The sequence below is a fragment of the Pelobates fuscus genome, chromosome 12 (genome assembly GCF_036172605.1).
Source record: "Pelobates fuscus isolate aPelFus1 chromosome 12, aPelFus1.pri, whole genome shotgun sequence".
Lineage (NCBI taxonomy): Eukaryota > Metazoa > Chordata > Amphibia > Anura > Pelobatidae > Pelobates > Pelobates fuscus.
The window spans coordinates 23,442,684-23,461,691 of record NC_086328.1 but is presented as its reverse complement, the minus strand read 5'-3'; the positions used below and the strand labels follow the sequence as shown (position 1 = coordinate 23,461,691).

Below are 19,008 nucleotides of genomic sequence, written 5' to 3'. Positions count from 1 at the left end.
GCTGGCAGATGGAACCTCTTCTCGCAGCATGGTTCATTACAATACTGGGCAATCAGAGAAGCCATGTGACACTTTGCTCATTTCTGTGTCATCACGTCGACTGCCAAGCCTCTTCTGGCATAGGCAGTCGAGATTATCTTTGAAGACTCTGGTCCAAACCATTAGTTGCTTGTTGGTTTTGACTACATTTTAGTCCATGGTTAGTCTTCAGGCCTAGATGGATGTAGAGGGCACCAAGCTGGACATTTATGGAGAGAACATGTGGACCACACAGGAAATTTATGGAGAGAACATGTGGACCACATTGGACATTTATCAAGAAAAACATCTGTAACACACTGGACATTTATCAAGAGAACATCTGTAATAAGTCTTTAAATTGTGGTGGATAACTTTCTTGGGCACACAGGCAGAGGAATAGCTTTTAAGCCATGTAGTGGCAGAGCTTGGTCCTTTGCCTTAGCTTGCACAGCCCTCTGTTCACTAGTTTGCTCCATGATCCCAAATGTCTTCATGTGATATTTGACATCCTATGGTAGAGGCACTTGGTAAACTTTGCTCTGCCTCACTACAAAAAAATAAAATAAATTTGTTCTTGAGATTTCTGATAAAGCAGTGCCCAGACCAGATATCAAGACAAAGGACAACAACAGCCATCACGGTGCTTAGAGAGAAGAGAAATTCGAGAGAAGGACTTGCCACAGCCTGGACAGATATACCTCTTGACTTCGGAGTGTGTCTGCAGGTGAGCCCGGAGGTTGGAACGGTCGGCAAATCCACGTCCGCAGTGGAAACAGGAGAACGGCTTCTCACCTGTCAACATACCATAAAAAAAGTCTGAATATGACATCAAATAAAATTATTTGTGTTTTTACTAACCTCATAATGAAGACTACCATCTGAAAAGCTACATCTTCCGACAATTGAATGTTGTATACAGTGTTTGTAGATCAAAATTGATTAATAGTATAACAAAAGTGTTCTGTGTTTACAGGCGCTTTGTATAAATTACATCAAGTGCTCTAAAGTGACAGCTGCTCCCACACAAAAAACAGGAACTCTCCAATCCTGTCGTAATTCAATGTGAAAAAAGTACACTAATTTACATACACAGTATGAAATAGTGAGAGTGTGTAGCGCTTAGTTTAGTGAACTTACTCCACAGGAGATCCCTCAGAGTATGAAGGGTTGATAATCTATTTAAACAAAAATAGAGAAAAATATAGTGCACACTGTGTAAAACGTAGTATCAATACACCACACAATAAAGGACACACTCACGTGGTTTAGAGCCTATTAGGATTGGCTCTGATCACTTGCGCCTTGTGTCCTTTTAGGTGACACACACCTTACTCTCCAAACGAAATTTTTCCTCAAAAGGGAGAGATAAAGACAGGGGAAAATCGCCCTAGTATTGAAATCTTTAACGTATTCTGGTAGCAAATTTAAAGGCACATAGGTGAAGATTGCTTCTCACCTGGAAGAGAGCCTGTGACCTGGCTCAAAGTAGATCAGCATATGAGTCCTTTTAGGGATGACTCTTATCCTCTTTGATAGGATGGAAAATGCACCAAATATGTATTCTAATAAAAAACTATTTATTTCACAAATTATAAAATCAACTGATACATACAATATGAGGTGAATCCGAAACGCGTTTCGCCGGTTCCGTCCGGCTTTCTCAATCGGTATTTTCCATCCTGCTTACTTCCTGGTTATAAACCCCGCCTTCCGTCCTGATTGGATGCCGAAAATTTGATGTCATCCAATCACGGGCGTCGCTGCGAGGGAGGGCAGAGTATTTCCAGCTGTATTAATTTATCCCTTAATGCGGACGTCATCACGCACGCACGTATAATCGTGCGGACGGCGTCACTTCCGGGAATGTGAAAGGGTTGTATTTCTCCTGTTGATCTATGAGATTCAATCATTTTCTTCTATACGTGTCACTTCCGGTCTCGTAGGTTCTCTCCTTTAGTCAGTTTATAGCAGTTCAAACGTCCATTTTAAGTGATGGCAAAAGTCCTGGAAGACCGGAAAGGTCATCCATAGCATTATAAATATCCTTCAATCCTAGAAATATGCTCATAGTGAGCATAGGTGACAGACAATAAAGTGCATTAATGGATTATAAATATACCAAGGTGATACCACACATCTATACATAGAGGGGGACATATTACAAGCTAAAAGATTAAAAATTCAAAAATTCAAAAATGCATAAAGGGGGTATATTAAAAGATTAATAATATGATACATATGTGTTAATGATGTTTTAAGCCACTAAGTCTTAAAAATAGAAATATAAAATATATATAGAAAAATATCAAATATGTGCAGAATAGCAATTTTCATATAAATAATTTATATATAAAAATTGTACAAATTATAAAAAGTGGCATAGTTCGAAGTCATCATTAAGACCATATGGTTGCATAGTGTTCAAGTTAAAAATCCATTTCATCTCTGTTTGTCCAATTTGTTTATTGAGATCGCCCCCTCTCCAATTACCTACTATTTTTTGAATTCCCATAAACTCCATTAATTGGGGGTTACTGTTATGTTGATTCTTAAAATGCAGGGATACACTATGATTCAGGAAACCTTTCTTGATGTTTCTGATGTGTTCCTGAATCCTAGTGTTCAGAGTTCTATTAGTTCTACCTACATAGGCTAATCCACAAGGACATGTGATCATATAGATTACTCTGGTTGTATGGCACGTGATTATTTGTTTTATCTTATAACTTTTGTTTTTATCTTGTGGGTGACAAAATTCACGTAATGTCCTCCTATTGTTGTTGGAGCCCTTGCAGGCCCCACACATACCACATCCATAGAATCCAGTTTTTTCTTTAAAAAACTGGTTTCTTAATTTCCTAGATGGTATGTGATTTTTAATCAGTGTCCTTCTGAGATTCGGTACTCCCCTATAGACAATCTCCGGTGTATCTGGGAGTATTGAGTTTAATATAGGGTCATTTTTTAGGAGTGGCCAGTATTTTTGGATGATTTTCTTTAGACGTCTATTGTTATGATTAAAATCACAAATGAACTTTACATTCTGAGGTTCCATATTTTCTTTTTTTCTTTTGTACTCTATCAATTTTGTTCTATCTACAATTTCTACTTCGTTAAGGGCTTGTCTTAAGAGTTCTTCTTTATAGCCCTTTTCCCTGAAGTCTTCCATTATTTTTTCCGACTGTTCCTGAAATTTATGTGAATCAGTGCAGTTTCTCTTCATTCTCAGTAGCTGCGCTTTGGGGGCGTTTAACAGCCAAGGGGGGAAATGGCAGCTATTCTCCCCTATATAACTGTTCACATCTACCTTTTTAAAGTGGGTGCAGGTCTTGAGTATATTCTGTTCAACATAAATATTCAGGTCTAAAAATTCCACAGAATTCTTATTAAAATTGCTTGTAAGTTTTATACCCCACTCGTTATTGTTCAAGTGATTTAAAAAAGACGTGAGTGATGTCTCGTCTCCCTCCCAGATAAAAAATATATCATCGATGTAGCGGCGATAGGTCACGAGGTTCGCATCCCATCTATGGTCACCATAGATAAATGTTTCCTCCCAATACGCCATAAACAGGTTTGCATAGCTGGGCGCGAACCTCGTGCCCATCGCCGTACCGCAAATTTGTAAAAAGAATAAATCATCGTACCAAAAATAGTTGTTCGTTAAAATCCAGTTGATCCCCTCTATGATAAAATCTATCTGTTTCTGTGGGAATTTCTTGGAGACTTCCAGAAAGTGCTTAGTTGCTTCACAGCCTTTTGTATGAGAGATTATTGTGTACAAGGAATTGACGTCTGCCGTTACCAAATAGTAATCCTCTTACAATTTTTATATATAAATTATTTATATGAAAATTGCTATTCTGCACATATTTGATATTTTTCTATATATATTTTATATTTCTATTTTTAAGACTTAGTGGCTTAAAACATCATTAACACATATGTATCATATTATTAATCTTTTAATATACCCCCTTTATGCATTTTTGAATTTTTGAATTTTTAATCTTTTAGCTTGTAATATGTCCCCCTCTATGTATAGATGTGTGGTATCACCTTGGTATATTTATAATCCATTAATGCACTTTATTGTCTGTCACCTATGCTCACTATGAGCATATTTCTAGGATTGAAGGATATTTATAATGCTATGGATGACCTTTCCGGTCTTCCAGGACTTTTGCCATCACTTAAAATGGACGTTTGAACTGCTATAAACTGACTAAAGGAGAGAACCTACGAGACCGGAAGTGACACGTATAGAAGAAAATGATTGAATCTCATAGATCAACAGGAGAAATACAACCCTTTCACATTCCCGGAAGTGACGCCGTCCGCACGATTATACGTGCGTGCGTGATGACGTCCGCATTAAGGGATAAATTAATACAGCTGGAAATACTCTGCCCTCCCTCGCAGCGACGCCCGTGATTGGATGACATCAAATTTTCGGCATCCAATCAGGACGGAAGGCGGGGTTTATAACCAGGAAGTAAGCAGGATGGAAAATACCGATTGAGAAAGCCGGACGGAACCGGCGAAACGCGTTTCGGATTCACCTCATATTGTATGTATCAGTTGATTTTATAATTTGTGAAATAAATAGTTTTTTATTAGAATACATATTTGGTGCATTTTCCATCCTATCAAAGAGGATAAGAGTCATCCCTAAAAGGACTCATATGCTGATCTACTTTGAGCCAGGTCACAGGCTCTCTTCCAGGTGAGAAGCAATCTTCACCTATGTGCCTTTAAATTTGCTACCAGAATACGTTAAAGATTTCAATACTAGGGCGATTTTCCCCTGTCTTTATCTCTCCCTTTTGAGGAAAAATTTCGTTTGGAGAGTAAGGTGTGTGTCACCTAAAAGGACACAAGGCGCAAGTGATCAGAGCCAATCCTAATAGGCTCTAAACCACGTGAGTGTGTCCTTTATTGTGTGGTGTATTGATACTACGTTTTACACAGTGTGCACTATATTTTTCTCTATTTTTGTTTAAATAGATTATCAACCCTTCATACTCTGAGGGATCTCCTGTGGAGTAAGTTCACTAAACTAAGCGCTACACACTCTCACTATTTCATACTGTGTATGTAAATTAGTGTACTTTTTTCACAAAATTGATTAATATTTAAAGGAACACTATAGGGTCAGGAACACAAACATGTAGTCCAGACACTATAGTGTTAAAACCATCATTTAGGTGTCTTGCCCCCTTAGAAAGGTTTAAAACGTACCTTATTTTCAACTCTCCATGGGTCTGCAGTTGCTGGCCCCGCCCCGATCCGCCTCAGAATTGATGATCTCAGCCAATCCAATGCTTTCCTTCAAGGAACATTGGATTGGCTAAAATCGACAAGGAGGCGGGGCAGGGTCAAGCTGCCCTGGCCAATCAGCATCTCCTCATAGAGATGCATTGAATCAATGCATCTCTATGAGGAAAGTTTAGTGTCTCCATGCAGAGCGTGGAGACACTGAACGCAAGTCACACTGTGCAGCACTGCCCCAGGAAGCACCTCTAAGAGCCATCTGAGAAGTGGCCACTGGAGGTGTCCGTAGGCCTTAATGCAAACACTTCTTTTTGTCTGGAAAAAGCCTGAATGGAATGATTATACTCACCAGAACAAATACAATAAGCTGTAGTTGTTCTGGTGAATATAGTGTCCCTTTAATTTTGTCAAATAAACAGCAGCTTTAGAGTGGAGAAGTCTTGTACATGCGAGAAGACTCTTGGTTCCACCTGGTACTATTAAAGTGCTTCACCTGTCACATGACCACATGGAAATCAGCAGGTTCACCATAGGTTCACACGTGACTGGTGTATCAAAGAGTTGACTTATGATGCGTTACACTGCAGCTCCTATCAATATCATGTGTTAATGTATAGGGGAAAGGCATCCTTTTCAAATCGGCATTTTCAGTATTTTTGTAGTTCACATTCCCCCTGTTTCCCGTTTATAGTTACACTCCAAGCCCTGTAACAGCTTATGTTCTTTGTATAGGTTATATTTTAAGGAGGTACACTGTCCCTTTTCCCTACACATATTAGCTGATCATTATTTATTTTGTATTTATTTCTTTTTTTGGCATTGTTTTTTAATGTATTAGACATAATCAAATAAGAGAATGGGGTTACCTCCCACTTGGAATGCCTGTTAAATAGAAACAAAAAGTTATTTCCAAATCAGCGAAAATGAGGAGGAGGGACAAATATATTAAGGGATCCGTAAATCCTTTAATTCGTGCGATCCTGTTCCAATATAAAAGACTATTTTGATCATCTAAATATGGAATTGTAACTAGAGCTTCCTAATGATCCTACCTGAATGTATTACAGCAGGAATAGTGCTTTGCTAGTTAGGCGCATGTCAGGATGCTACTAAGGTATGTACAGTGCTATGGGAAAACTGTGTGAATAAATGCTTTAAGGCAAGCATGTCAAACTCAAAGGCCAACACAATCAACAAGGTTTAAGTTGATGTGAGCCGCAAAAAAACCAAAAAGTACAGAAGAAAAAAAGTTGCCCAACTGACACTGGACGTCCTCACGCTCGTAGGGCTTTAAAGTAAACAAAGAGCGAATTTATTTTAAGGAGACGTGAATTTGCATATAACCAACGTTTCAGTCCAACTACCTTGACATATTAAGAAATGTTTGGTAATGGGTCTAAAATGGTGAATGTATGCTGTTGCACAGCTGTAAAAACCAAATGACGTCATCTTGTTGATTTTGAAGTCCTATGAGTGTGTTCTTCACTTTGGCTGAGATCATCAAACGTGACGATCTCAGCCAATCCAATGCTTTCCCATAGAAAAGCATTGGGAGGCTATTGTGTATGTGTAGAAAAAAACTGCTCGGCCAATCCGCATCTCCGTTGGGAACGTTTTAACGCCTCCATGCAGACCCAATCTAAAACACTGCCCCCTCCACCCATTCTAATACATTGCCCCCAAATTCAATACACTGCCATCAAATCCAATACACTGCCATTAAATCCAATACACTGCCCTCCTCACTCCACCCAATCTAATACACTGCCCCTTAATCGAATACACTGACCCCCTGCCTCCACCCAATCTAATACACTGCCCCTTAATCTAATACACTGTCCCTCCTCCCCAATCTAATTGAATACACTGCCCTCCCCCAAATTCAAGACACTGTCCCCCTTCCACCCCAATTTAATACACGGTCCACAAATCCAATACACTGCCCCCCTCCCTCCACTCTAAATACACTGCTCAAAAATCCAATACTACATTGCCCCTAAATTCAATACATGAATTGAATTATACTCTGCCCCTCCATCCAATCTAATACACTGCCCCCTCCTCCTATTCTAATACTGCCCCCAAATCCAATACACGGCCCCCTCCCTCCACTCTAAAACACTGCTCACAAATCCAATACATTGCCTCCCTCCCTCCACTCTTATACCCTGCCACTCCACCCAATCTAATACACTGCCCCTTAATCTAATACACTGCCCCCTTCCCCCATTCTAAGACACTGCCCACAATCCCATACATTGCTCTCAAATCAAATACACTGCCCCCTCCCTCAACTCTAATACACTGCCCCTCCACCCAATCTAATACACTGCCCCTTAATCTAATACACTGCCCCTTCCCCCTCCAGTCTAATTAAATGCACTGCCCCTCCGCCCACCACTCTATTTTAATACATTGCCATCCCCCAATTCAATACACTGTCCCCCTCCCTCCCCAATTTAAAACACTGTCCCACTCCCTCCCCAATGTAATACACTGTCCCCCTCCCTCCCCAATTTAATACACTGCCCTCTCTGCAAGTTAACACATTGCCCTACCTCCCACCACTGTAATACACTGCCCTAACTCCCACCATTCTAATACACTGCCCTCTTCCCTCCCCCTAAAATGAATACACTGTCCTCCCCCCAATTTAAAACACTGCCCCACTCCCTCCACCCAATTTAAAACACTGTCCCACCCCCTCCCCAATTTAATACACTAGCCCCCTTCCTTCCCACAAATATATACAGTGCCCCCTCCCTAAAATGAATAAACTGCCCACTCCCTACCCAATTTAATACACTGCCCTCCCTCTCCAGTTTTACACACTACACAGGAAGGTCCTGCAAGCTCCTTTTCTCCTACCTTAAGATGAGCCGCCTGTCTTCCAGTTCCAGCCCTGCTCTTCTCTAGCAGGCCAGATGCTCCTCTGGCACTGTGAGCAGGAGGGAAGTCGCTGACCGGCTAAGGGAGGGCATGGTGGCATGTGGGGGGGAGAGGGAGGAGGGGGGACTGTGCCACCATTGATGCTCGGTACATATGTCACCATCCAAAGAACGGCAAAGGATCATAGGACATTAGGCCTAGAACAGGGGAAGTGTAGGCAACCTTCTGCACTCCAGATGTTTTGGACTACATCTCCTCTGATGCTTTGGCAGCATTTTGGTTGTAAGAGCATTCTGAGAGAAGTAGTCCACAACATCTGGAGTGCTAATGGTTGCCTATCTCTGGTCTAAAATAACTGGAAAGTTATATGTTGACTACCACTGTGATATCCGTCTTACCTGTATGTGTTCTGATGTGTCCCTGTAGTAGCCATGGCCTGGAAAAAGCTTTGCCACAGATCCCGCAGGAACAGGGCAGGGTATGGGTGCGGATGTGCATCTTTAGGGCACCCAAGCTAGTGTAGACTTTGGCACACTGCTGGCAACTGAAGACTCGTCGTGGTGGACCATGGCAGTGCCTTGATTTCTGGAGGGGTAATACCCCATATGATTTCTGAAAGTCTGGACACCCTACAGAATGCAGCTCGTAGGAAGTGTCACACTGAGAAGAAAGATGCAACATGCTTTTAACACCGGGCAGGGCATAGACTGTATCGGGTAGCCTCCTGATGTGCATATTTAAGTTGTTCATACTGTCTTTCAGCGGTAATCCATTTGCTAAGATTGGTATAGCATCCTCTTCTATGATCTCCAGGGAGGTTTTACCAGATGTCTCATTATGTTCTGTGCCTGGCGACTCCACTGAAATCTCAAGAGGTGCATCTGGCTGTTCTGTGACTTCTGATTTATGTGGAATGGACCCTCCATTCTTCAGCAACGAGACCACTGACCCTAAACAGAAAACTCACAATGTTATATCAGCCAGCAAGAGATGAAAACACCTGGTTAGCTCTGATCGCTCCCAATCCACTCCTCATGGTATAACAGTTTAGGTTTTATCAGTATAACCAAAACTCGTGAATACCTGAATCCTGGACCCTTGGTGTGCTTTAAAGATGGGGATTGGGAGCCACTGGGCTAACAGCTGGAATGTGTTTTTACTAAAAATGTACAAACTGCAAAATGCCTCTATGTACTTCCATATGTGAAGTTTGAAACAATGTACATATAAAGCGATACATTAATATTCTGAACATTCTGTGCATGTAAATGGTTTGCAGGAGGAATAATACTACTTTCAATAGTATTTGCAGCCATGATGTGTTAACAGGTTCTACGGAGTTGGCACATTAACCAAGCTGTCTAATGTATCACACAACCTGATAATCAAGCATGATTAAGACTTCTTCAGACTGAAAATGTATTTTTGATGTGCTAGTCTTGGCATCTAATCTAATCACCTACGTCGGTACTCACATTCTGCTTTCTGGTGTTTATACTGGCCTTCATTATACTACTGAGCTTGGCATGCTGTCATTCTTATACGAAATAACTTCATAGATGTGGAGATCTTTAAGAGTAGAAAGTCATTAAAAGGTCATCCTTAGCACCACAACAATTTTGCTTATTATGGGATGATAGGGCAGACAGTTCACTGCGCTACTTTAAGTGGGAATGGGTTATACCGGAAAACAATTTGTAAGAATTGCTGCAACTGTAAGCCAGCCCACCAAAGCTGTCAATCAGGCAGCTGATCTTCTGGGCTACCTGTGATCATTTTATCCAAGTTTAAATTATGAATCAGACCTTCAATAAACTGATGGATAAGGTATGGTATGTTGAGCTGTTTCACTCATCCTATGTGATGAGTGGAACTGCTGTTGGGGGATAAACTACTTATCCAAGAAAACATTAGATGTGCTCAGGCCCCATACACCAAAATGAGAGTGGGGGGGGGGGGGGGCGGGATTTTTCCTGACGAGCGAGGGGTCTGTATGCTACTAACATTTGCTGTACACGTGCAGAAGCTTTATGTTTTGATTTTTTTTTTCATGTATCATCTATATAACGCATTACAAAATGATGGGTACCAGTAATCTTTACCCAATTTTCCCTTTAATTGTCAGATGTGTGATCCATGTCAGTGTAGAGACACAAAGCCACCATTTGGAGATGTTCTGCAGGACCTTATATATAGATAGGGACTTATGGTGGATATGAGACTGTTCAAATATTAAAGGGGCGGTCTAAGCTCCATAACTAGTAGGCTATAGGTGTCAAGGTTTTTTCCCGAGCAGTTTGAAAAAAAACATGTGGCCCCCAGATCCGCTGCCTCGTCTGCCAAATTGCCATTGCAGAATTTAGACTTCTGCATTAACAGTATTAAAGGGACACTAAACTCACCCAGACCAATTCATCTCAATTATATGGTCTGGGTGCCGTGGCCTTGTTCTTTTTAGAATCTGCAATGTTTGCATTGTAGGAATAAATCCACCTCTAGTGGCAGTCTCCCTGACTGCCACTAGAGGTGCTTCCGCAACACTGACTTAGTAAAACATGGTCACGTGATGCAGAGGCTCATACTAAAGCATTGGATACAATACTGTCCTGTGGGGAAGCTTGGGTGCACGCACAGAGCCTCGGCACTGGAAAAAGGTTAGTAAAACTTTTATTTTCATGGCACACAGGGGGATGGGGGCTGTATAGAACTTGGGACAGCAGCACTATAACGTTAGGAATACAAGTTTGTATTGCTAACGCCATAGTGTTCCTTTAATTTAGTATATTTGGATAGCAGTGGCAAGCGGAGTGCGTCAGCAACTTGGAAATATTTGATATCAAGTAGCCAGTAGCCAGAACTGAGCGTCCTGGCTGCATAATTGACAGTTCTGGGGAAAGGTGGGGGTGGGGTGTTCCAGAACTTAAACCAGGCCTGGGCAAAAGTAAGATCGCCAGATGTTAAAGAACTATAACTGCCATAGTGTCCCTATGGAGGCGGGACCCAAATCCCTCTGTCCCTCTTTTATAGGTGCTCCTTATTGTTAGGGTGTCTGAGTGTATAACAGAGCTCCACGGCAATAATACTCCCAGTAATGTGTCTGAGTGTATAACAGAGCTCCACAGTAATACTACTCCCAGTAATGTGTCTGAGTGTATAACAGAGCTCCACGGCAATAATACTCCCAGTAATGTGTCTGAGTGTATAACAGAGCTCCACAGCAATAATACTCCCAGTAATGTGTCTGAGTGTATAACAGAGCTCCACAGCAATAATACTCCCAGTAATGTGTCTGAGTGTATAACAGAGCTCCACAGTAATACTACTCCCAGTAATGTGTCTGAGTGTATAGCAGAGCTCCACAGCAATAATACTCCCAGTAATGTGTCTGAGTGTATAACAGAGCACCACAGCAATAATACTCCCAGTAATGTGTCTGAGTGTATAACAGAGTTCCATGGCAATAATACTCCCAGTAATGTGTCTGAGTGTATAACAGAGCTCCACAGAATAATACTCCCAGTAATGTGTCTGAGTGTATAACAGCGCTCCACAGCAATAATACTCTCAGTAATGTGTCTGAGTGTATAACAGAGCTCCATGGCAATAATACTCCCAGTAATGTGTCTGAGTGTATAACATGGCTCCACAGCAATAATACTCCCAGTAATGTATCTGAGTGTATAACAGAGCTCCACAGCAATAATACTCCCAGTAATGTGCCTGAGTGTATAACAGAGCTCCACAGCAATAATACTCCCAGTAATGTGTCTGAGTGTATAACCAGGGCCGGCGCGTCCATAAGGCGGCACAGGCGGCCGCCTTAGGGCGCACCGGCACTGGGGGCGCAAGATTTCGGTGACCGGCAGGAGGGAAGCGCTCCCTCCTGCCAAGTCACCTTCTGGATCCCCGGCGGGCGGCAGCGTTCTAACGAGAGGCGGCGAGGGAGCTCTAACCTGTCTGCTCTGCTCCCTCGCGCGCCGTGTGCTGATTCTGCGGGAGCCGGAATATGACATCATATTCCGGCTCCCGGCATCAGCAGACAGCCCGCGAGGGAGCAGAGCAGACAGGTTAGAGCTCCCTCACCGCCTCTCGTTAGAACGCTGCCGCCCGCCGCACGGAAGCCCCACTGGACCCCAGGGACACATCCACACCAGCTCTCCAGGTAGGGAGGCTGGGTGGATATTAATATTTAATTGTGTGTGTCTGAAAGTGTATGTGTGAGTGTGTGTGTCTGAAAGTGTATGTGTGAGTGTGTGTTTGTCTGTGTGTGTGTCTGTGTATGTGTTTGTGAGTGTGTGTCTGAAAGTGTATGTGTGAGTGTGTGTTTGTCTGTGAGTGTGTATGTGTTTGTCTGTGAGTGTGTATGTGTTTGTCTGTGAGTGTGTATGTGTTTGTCTGTGAGTGTGTATGTGTTTGTCAGTGTGTGTGTATGTGTTTGTCAGTGTGTGTGTATGTGTTTGACTTTGTATGTGTATGTTTGTCTTTGTATGTGTTTGTCTGTGAGTGTGTGTCTGTATGTGTTTGTGAGTGTGTCTGTGTATGTGTGAGTATGTGTTTGTCTGTGAGTGTTTCTGTGTGTATGTGTGTGTGAATGATTGTATGAATGTGTGTGTCTGTCAGTGTATGAGTGTGTGTTTGTGAGTGTCTGTCAAATCAGTGAGAGTATGTTTGTGATTGAGTGTGTGTCTGTCAATGAATGAGTGTGTGTCAGATCAGTGAGTCTGTGTCTGTCAGTGACGTCTGTGTGTTTGTCATTGAGTGTGTGTGGCTGTTAGTGTGTATACACCACTGAGTGTAGCGTGGCGGAGCGGAGCGCAGAGGGGAGGGGAGAGAAAAACCAAGGGACAGGGAAAGGAGAGGGGAGGGGAGAGGAGAGGAACACTAAGGGACGGGGAAGAGGGAGGGGCTGGTTAGGAGGCACATAGGTGAAGATGTTCATTTTAGAGGGGGGGCGGAAAAATGCATCTTCGCCTATGTACCCAAAAATCCTTGCACCGGCCCTGTGTATAACAGAGCCCCACAGCAATAATACTCCCTGTAATGTCTCTTTAAACTACAATAAATGAGTTTAGAAATGAGTCTGTATGGGGGCGGGGCCGGGCGGCCATGCCAGCAGGCTGCAAGTCACCACGGCTCCCGAGGAAAATGGCTATTTCTGGCTAGAAACCGGCCTTTTAAAGCTGGTAACACCCTGGAAACCCGTGGAACGAGACCCTGAAGTGTCCCAGTGCAGCTGGAGCTCCTGATACCGGGTGACTCTGGGTCCTGGTGAGATGCTCGGGGACTGGGGACTGAGGCCTACCTGGGAGGGGAGTGGGGCGGACGGCCGCTGCCTCGCTTTCCGTCCCGGCCACTACTACCAAGCGACTGACCTGAGGCCTGCACGGCTCCGTTCACCCCCCCCTTTGGACCGGGGGGATATCCCGGTCCCCACAGGGGAGACGGCTACTTGGCTGATCCGGAGTTGCAACACCGGAGCGAACCGGCTCACCCTCTAAGATGGCCGCCGACACAACTGCCCCACATGGCACGGGAGAAAGGGGAACTAAACTAAGTTCCCGCTCGCGGCTACAAAACAGACCGGTGGGCTGAAAACCACACAAGGCACATGCATTCATGGAAGCGACCCCCTGCAATGGGTCGGGGGCGAAATGGAAACTCACCTCTCCGGGTACTCCATCACAGCATTCAGCTACACCAGCCTCCCGCTGCTCCGCTGGGCCAGGGGCCCACCTGGACTGTAAACCAAGCTGCTGTCCATACCCATCAAACGGGCCCACACACATATGCACACAAACGGAGAGGACGGCCTGCAGATACTGTGAGACGGTCCACACTGACGCGGTGAGCCGAAGAGGCATACGGGAAGAAACACACTATCCTGCAAATGGGTCTGGACTGTGCACGACAGCTATGGGCATAGGCTGAGTGTGAGAGGCACTGGGGGTCACTAGACATGCCAGAGCATTAGCCTGTTGTCCCCTCTCGCAAACAGCACTGCTCTCTAGCTACTACATGTGATTTTCATGCCTAAACTCATAAGTCTCCATTTCCATCTGATCCCACTTACCCCCAGCGCCCAGTTACTAAAATGTCTAATGGCCTCTTTTCCTTAAGAGATGTATAGTACCCGTGTATAACTAGCATGTGCAGTCTTAACATTCAATTTAAGCACCAAATAGCTAGGAAACCATGTTTAGAGATCTTTGCACTTCCACTGTTGTGCCCTAAATTTGAAATTTAGTTGTTTTAACTCAACCCACTATTCAGTAGATAAACCCTTTGTAGTTTTGTAGGACCAGTGAATGTGCAGGCTGTGCTGCCCAATCCTCTCCTTGTAAGGCACCTAACTAACGCTATAAATCCAAATCTTGCCTAGCATAGACACTAATGCATGTTTTAACCCTGTACTGGTTTCTGTGCATAATAATTCGCACGCGCTGACGACTTATAGCCGATTATACTTTATGCTTGCTAAGCGATAATTATAGTTAAAAACGTGCAGTTAATCAATTATATGCATCTCATAACTAGATCTGTTTTATGCATGTCTAGCTTAGCATGTTCTATTAAAAAAACGTTGTTTAAGAGCTTGCTATCTTCATATAATATAAAAAATGTGCCGTCTAAAATGCCACACTGTACAATGTTATGGAATTGCTTGTAGATGCTGTTGTGGCTCTACACGCTTGTTGTCAATCTATGCACAAGAAAAATAAAGAATTAAAAAAAAGAAATGAGTCTGTATGAATAAGATACATCGTTCTTGTTTTAATTTATATATCTAAATTGTAAGTCACCTAAAATTTCTCTGAACAGCCCCGCCCCTGGCCACTCCCCCACTCACGTCCCTAAAATAAAAGTGCCCCTCTTTGCTCACCTAAACAATGTTGCCAAGTATGTGATGCTTTGCCAGTGTATAGGATGGTAAAGGATAATTAAACATTTGGGTACCATTAGCCCACTCCTTTCCTAACCAGCCAGGAAGCTACTGTTTGACCACCTGGTGATTATTTGAAACCATTTATATATGGAACTGTTATTGTTGTAACCAGTTCCCATGTGGTTTTAGGGTCCCCAGGCAATCTTACCAGGCCGCTATATAGCAATCTAACCATGCCCCTGCAGCATTTGGAGAATTACAGTTTCTAAGTCTGTCAGGTGTTGATGTCTGAACATCAAAAGAGTTAAAGTGGAAATGTTGCTTTTGGGGTTTTTCAATTTAATTTTTTTTATTGCAAAAGGCTCCTCAACTCATGGATTACCCTTCCTGCTGAGTATATTAAAGGGACACTATAGTCACCTGAACAACTTTAGCTTAATGAAGCAGTTTCGGTGTATAGAACATAGACGTCGCGATCAAGTTGGAGAGGAGGAGGAAAGCTCCCCGCCCGGCGCTGGAAAAAGAGGTAAGTTTAACCCCTTCCTCTCTCCAGAGCCCGGCGGGAGGGGGTCCCTGAGGGTGGGGGCACCCTCAGGGTACTCTAGTGCCAGGAAAACGAGTATGTTTTCCTGGCACTAGAGTGGTCCTTTAAGGTAGATTACATCTGTTTGAAAGTGAAACCATTTTTTTTTCATGCAGGCTCTGTCAATCATAGCCAGGGGAGGTGTGGCTAGGGCTGCATAAACATAAACAAAGTGATTTAACTCCTAAATGACATTGAACTGAGCAGTGAAATTGCAGGGGAATGATCTATACACTAAAACTGCTTTATTTAGCTAAAGTAATTTAGGTGACTATAGTGTTCCTTTAATGATTTTCACTTTGCTTTTGTCATTAAAGTATGTATAATTAGCTGTCTGTGGTCCTGATAACGTGCAATTACTATGTCACCCTCAGAACAAGCGCTGTTTGAGCCTGTCCTCATAACGCACCCTACATTATATATAGACCCAGAGCAGTCTGAGCCTGTCCTGATAATGCACAGTTACAGGGTCACCCCCTACATTATAAACAGACCAAGCGCTGTCTGAGACTGTCCTGATAACGTGAAATCACTGTGTCACCCCCTACATTATATACAGAACAAGCGCTGTCTGAGCCTGTGCTGACAATGCACAGTTACAGGATCACCCTACATTATATACAGACCAAGCTCTGTCTGAGCCTGTCCTGATAATGCACAGTTACAGGGTCACCCTACATTATATACAGACCAAGCACTGTCTGAGCCTGTCCTGATAATGCACAGTTACAGGATCACCCTACATTATATACAGAACCAGTGCAGTCTGAACCAGTCCTGATAACACACAGTTACAGGATCACCCTACCTTATATATAGACCAAGCACTGTCTGAGCCTGTCCTGATAATGCACAGTTACAGGATAACCCTACATTATATACAGAACAAGCGCTGTCTGAACCTGTTGTGATAATGCACAGTTACAGGATCACCCTACATTATATACAGACCCAGTGCAGTCTGAGCCAGTCCTGATAACACACAGTTACAGGGTCACCCTACATTATATACAGATTCACTGCTGTTTGAACCTGTCCTGATAACGTGCAATCACCGGGTCACCTTACATTATATACAGACCCAGCGCTGTCTGAGCCTGTCCTAATAAAGTGCAGTCACTAGGTCACAATACACCCAGTGCTGTCTAAACCTGTCCTGATCAAGTGCAGTCACTAGGTCACCAAACATTGTATATACATTAAATGCTGTCTGAGCCTGTCCTGATAATGCAAATCACTGGGTTACCGTACATTATATACAAACGCAAGGCTGTCTGAGCCTGTCCTGATAATGTGCAATCACCGGGTCAGCCTACATTACATACAGATCTAGCGCTGTCTGTGCTTTTCCTGATGAAATCCAGTTACCAGGTCACAATAAATTCTATACAGACCCAGCACTGTCAAAGCCTGTCCTGATAAGGCACCGTTACAGGGTCACAATACATTATATACAGACCTAGCGCTATCTGAACCTGTCCTGATAACGTGCAATCACCGGGTCAGCCTACATTATACACAGACCCAGCACTGTCTGAGCCTGTCCTGATAACGTTCAGTCACCGGGTCCCCATACATTATTCACAGACCCAGCTCTGTCTGAGCCTATCCTGATAATGTGGAGCCACTGGGTCACAATACATTATATATAGATCCAGCACTGTTTGTGCCTGTCCTGATAATGTGTAACCATTGGGTCACAATACATTATACAGAACTAGCGCAGTCTGAGCCTTTCCTGATAATGTGGAACCACTTGGTCACAATACATTATACAGAACTAGCGCAGTCTGAGCCTATCCTGATAAAGTGCAGTCACCGGGTCACCCTATATTTACATACAGACCCAGCTCTGTCTGAGCCTATCCTGATAACGCAAAATCACTTGGTTAATATTCCTTATATACAAACCCAGGGCTATTTGAGCCTGTCCAGATAATGTGCAGTCACCGGGTCACCATACATTACATACAGACCCAGCACTGTCTAAAACTGTCCTGATAGCGCACAGTCACTGGGTCACAATACATTATACAGACCCAATGCTGTCCGAGCCTGTCCTGATAACATGCAGATGCCATACAATACATACAGAGCCAGCACTGTCTGAGCCTGTCCTCATAACGTGTAGTCACTAGGACACCATACATTACATATAGACCCAGCGCTGTCTGTGCCTGTCCTGATAATGTGCAGTCACCGGGGTCACCAAACATTAGATACACATCCAGTGCTGTCTGAGACTGTCCTGATAGCACACAGTCACTGGGTCACCATACATTACATATAGACCCAGTGCTGCCTGAACCTGTCCTGATAACGTGAAGTCACCATACATTAGATACAGACCCAGCGCTGTCTAATAAAGTAGTCAGATGTTCTACATTGTACATCTAATACAGTAACAGTTACATACCCATTGACCCAGCACTGTCCTTTTAATGTACAGTCAGATGTCTAATATTGGATACAAAACTAGCCAGTCCTGATAATGGAGCATGTTTTGATCTATGTTTTGTATGAATTATGTATTGTCTATCTCCTAATACCCAGATATCAAAGAACCTTCTAAAGAACCATCTGGTTGACCTCCCCGTTATGTGCAGATATAGTAGTGGGCACCTGTGCCAGGTGTTCCTCCTTACCTGTGTCTGAATCGAGTAGTTGTCCGTAGTTTGGGATCCGATGGCTGCAAGGCTTCTTCACTAGGAAAGACCTGGGCATTCTTTGCCACTTTGCAACTCTTACTGTCACCAGCCAGGGACAGCGACCGTCTGAGTAGAAAGTTTCTGGGCTAATTACCATGTGGTCTAAGTCGTAGCCAACCAGGCATTGAGACAAGTGCAGTAGGAGTGTTAAGAGGAGGGTTTTTCCATTAAGTTTCCCAGTTGCAGCAGGTGCATATGTAGGAGACGATATATTGGCACAGTGTGGGGTCTGCTCTTTCAAACCAGGTTGCTGTAATCTCCTAGACTCCTAACTGTCCTACTGTAAAATAAACATGCCCAGCATAGCAAAGCCCATACAATCTCATACCTTAACCCCTCAAGGGCCCATCACAGCCTATGCTGCCATAACAATCTGTTCTTTAAAGATTCTATTCCAAAGTTGGATAGCCCATTCCATTAAAGATTGCCCGGCGATGCCAACGCTAAATAAACAGGGCACTCCACGCTGACATATAAGTTCTTCAGGGGACATATTGTGCTGTCCCCAAAGTGTGGAGTTTGGTCCTTATGGGGTTAACCCAGCAATCAGGATTTCGAGTTTGCTCTTCAATGGGTATCTCTGGATCATTGTTGCCCTATTGACTGTCCCAGCAAGTGCCATTGAAGAGAATTTAAGAACACAATGCTTT

The 19,008-nt window shown here is 43.3% G+C and overlaps 1 protein-coding gene across 1 annotated transcript; it reads right to left on the bottom strand.

The window, feature by feature from the left end:
* Positions 1–177: 177 nt before the first annotated feature.
* Positions 178–18,613, bottom strand: SNAI3 (snail family transcriptional repressor 3). The gene is made up of 4 exons (XM_063437634.1): positions 18,296–18,613; positions 8,583–9,134; positions 720–813; positions 178–568 (listed from the first exon to the last, which is right to left on the bottom strand). Exons 1-4 carry the CDS (start codon positions 18,453–18,455, stop codon positions 484–486), a joined length of 891 nt encoding a protein of 296 aa, XP_063293704.1. The 5' UTR covers positions 18,456–18,613; the 3' UTR covers positions 178–483.
* Positions 18,614–19,008: the final 395 nt, after the last annotated feature.

Bases quoted from the DNA above. Each gene is read 5' to 3' on its own strand.
- SNAI3 (XM_063437634.1), bottom strand. From the start codon at position 18,455: ATGGTAATTAGCCCAGAAACTTTCTACTCAGACGGTCGCTGTCCCTGG. The intron at 814-8,582 runs GTAAGACGGATA...GTATGTTGACAG, and splicing joins ACACATCAGAACACATACAG to GTGAGAAGCCGTTCTCCTGT. The intron at 569-719 runs GTATATCTGTCC...ATTTTTTTGTAG, and splicing joins ACACACTCCGAAGTCAAGAG to TGAGGCAGAGCAAAGTTTAC.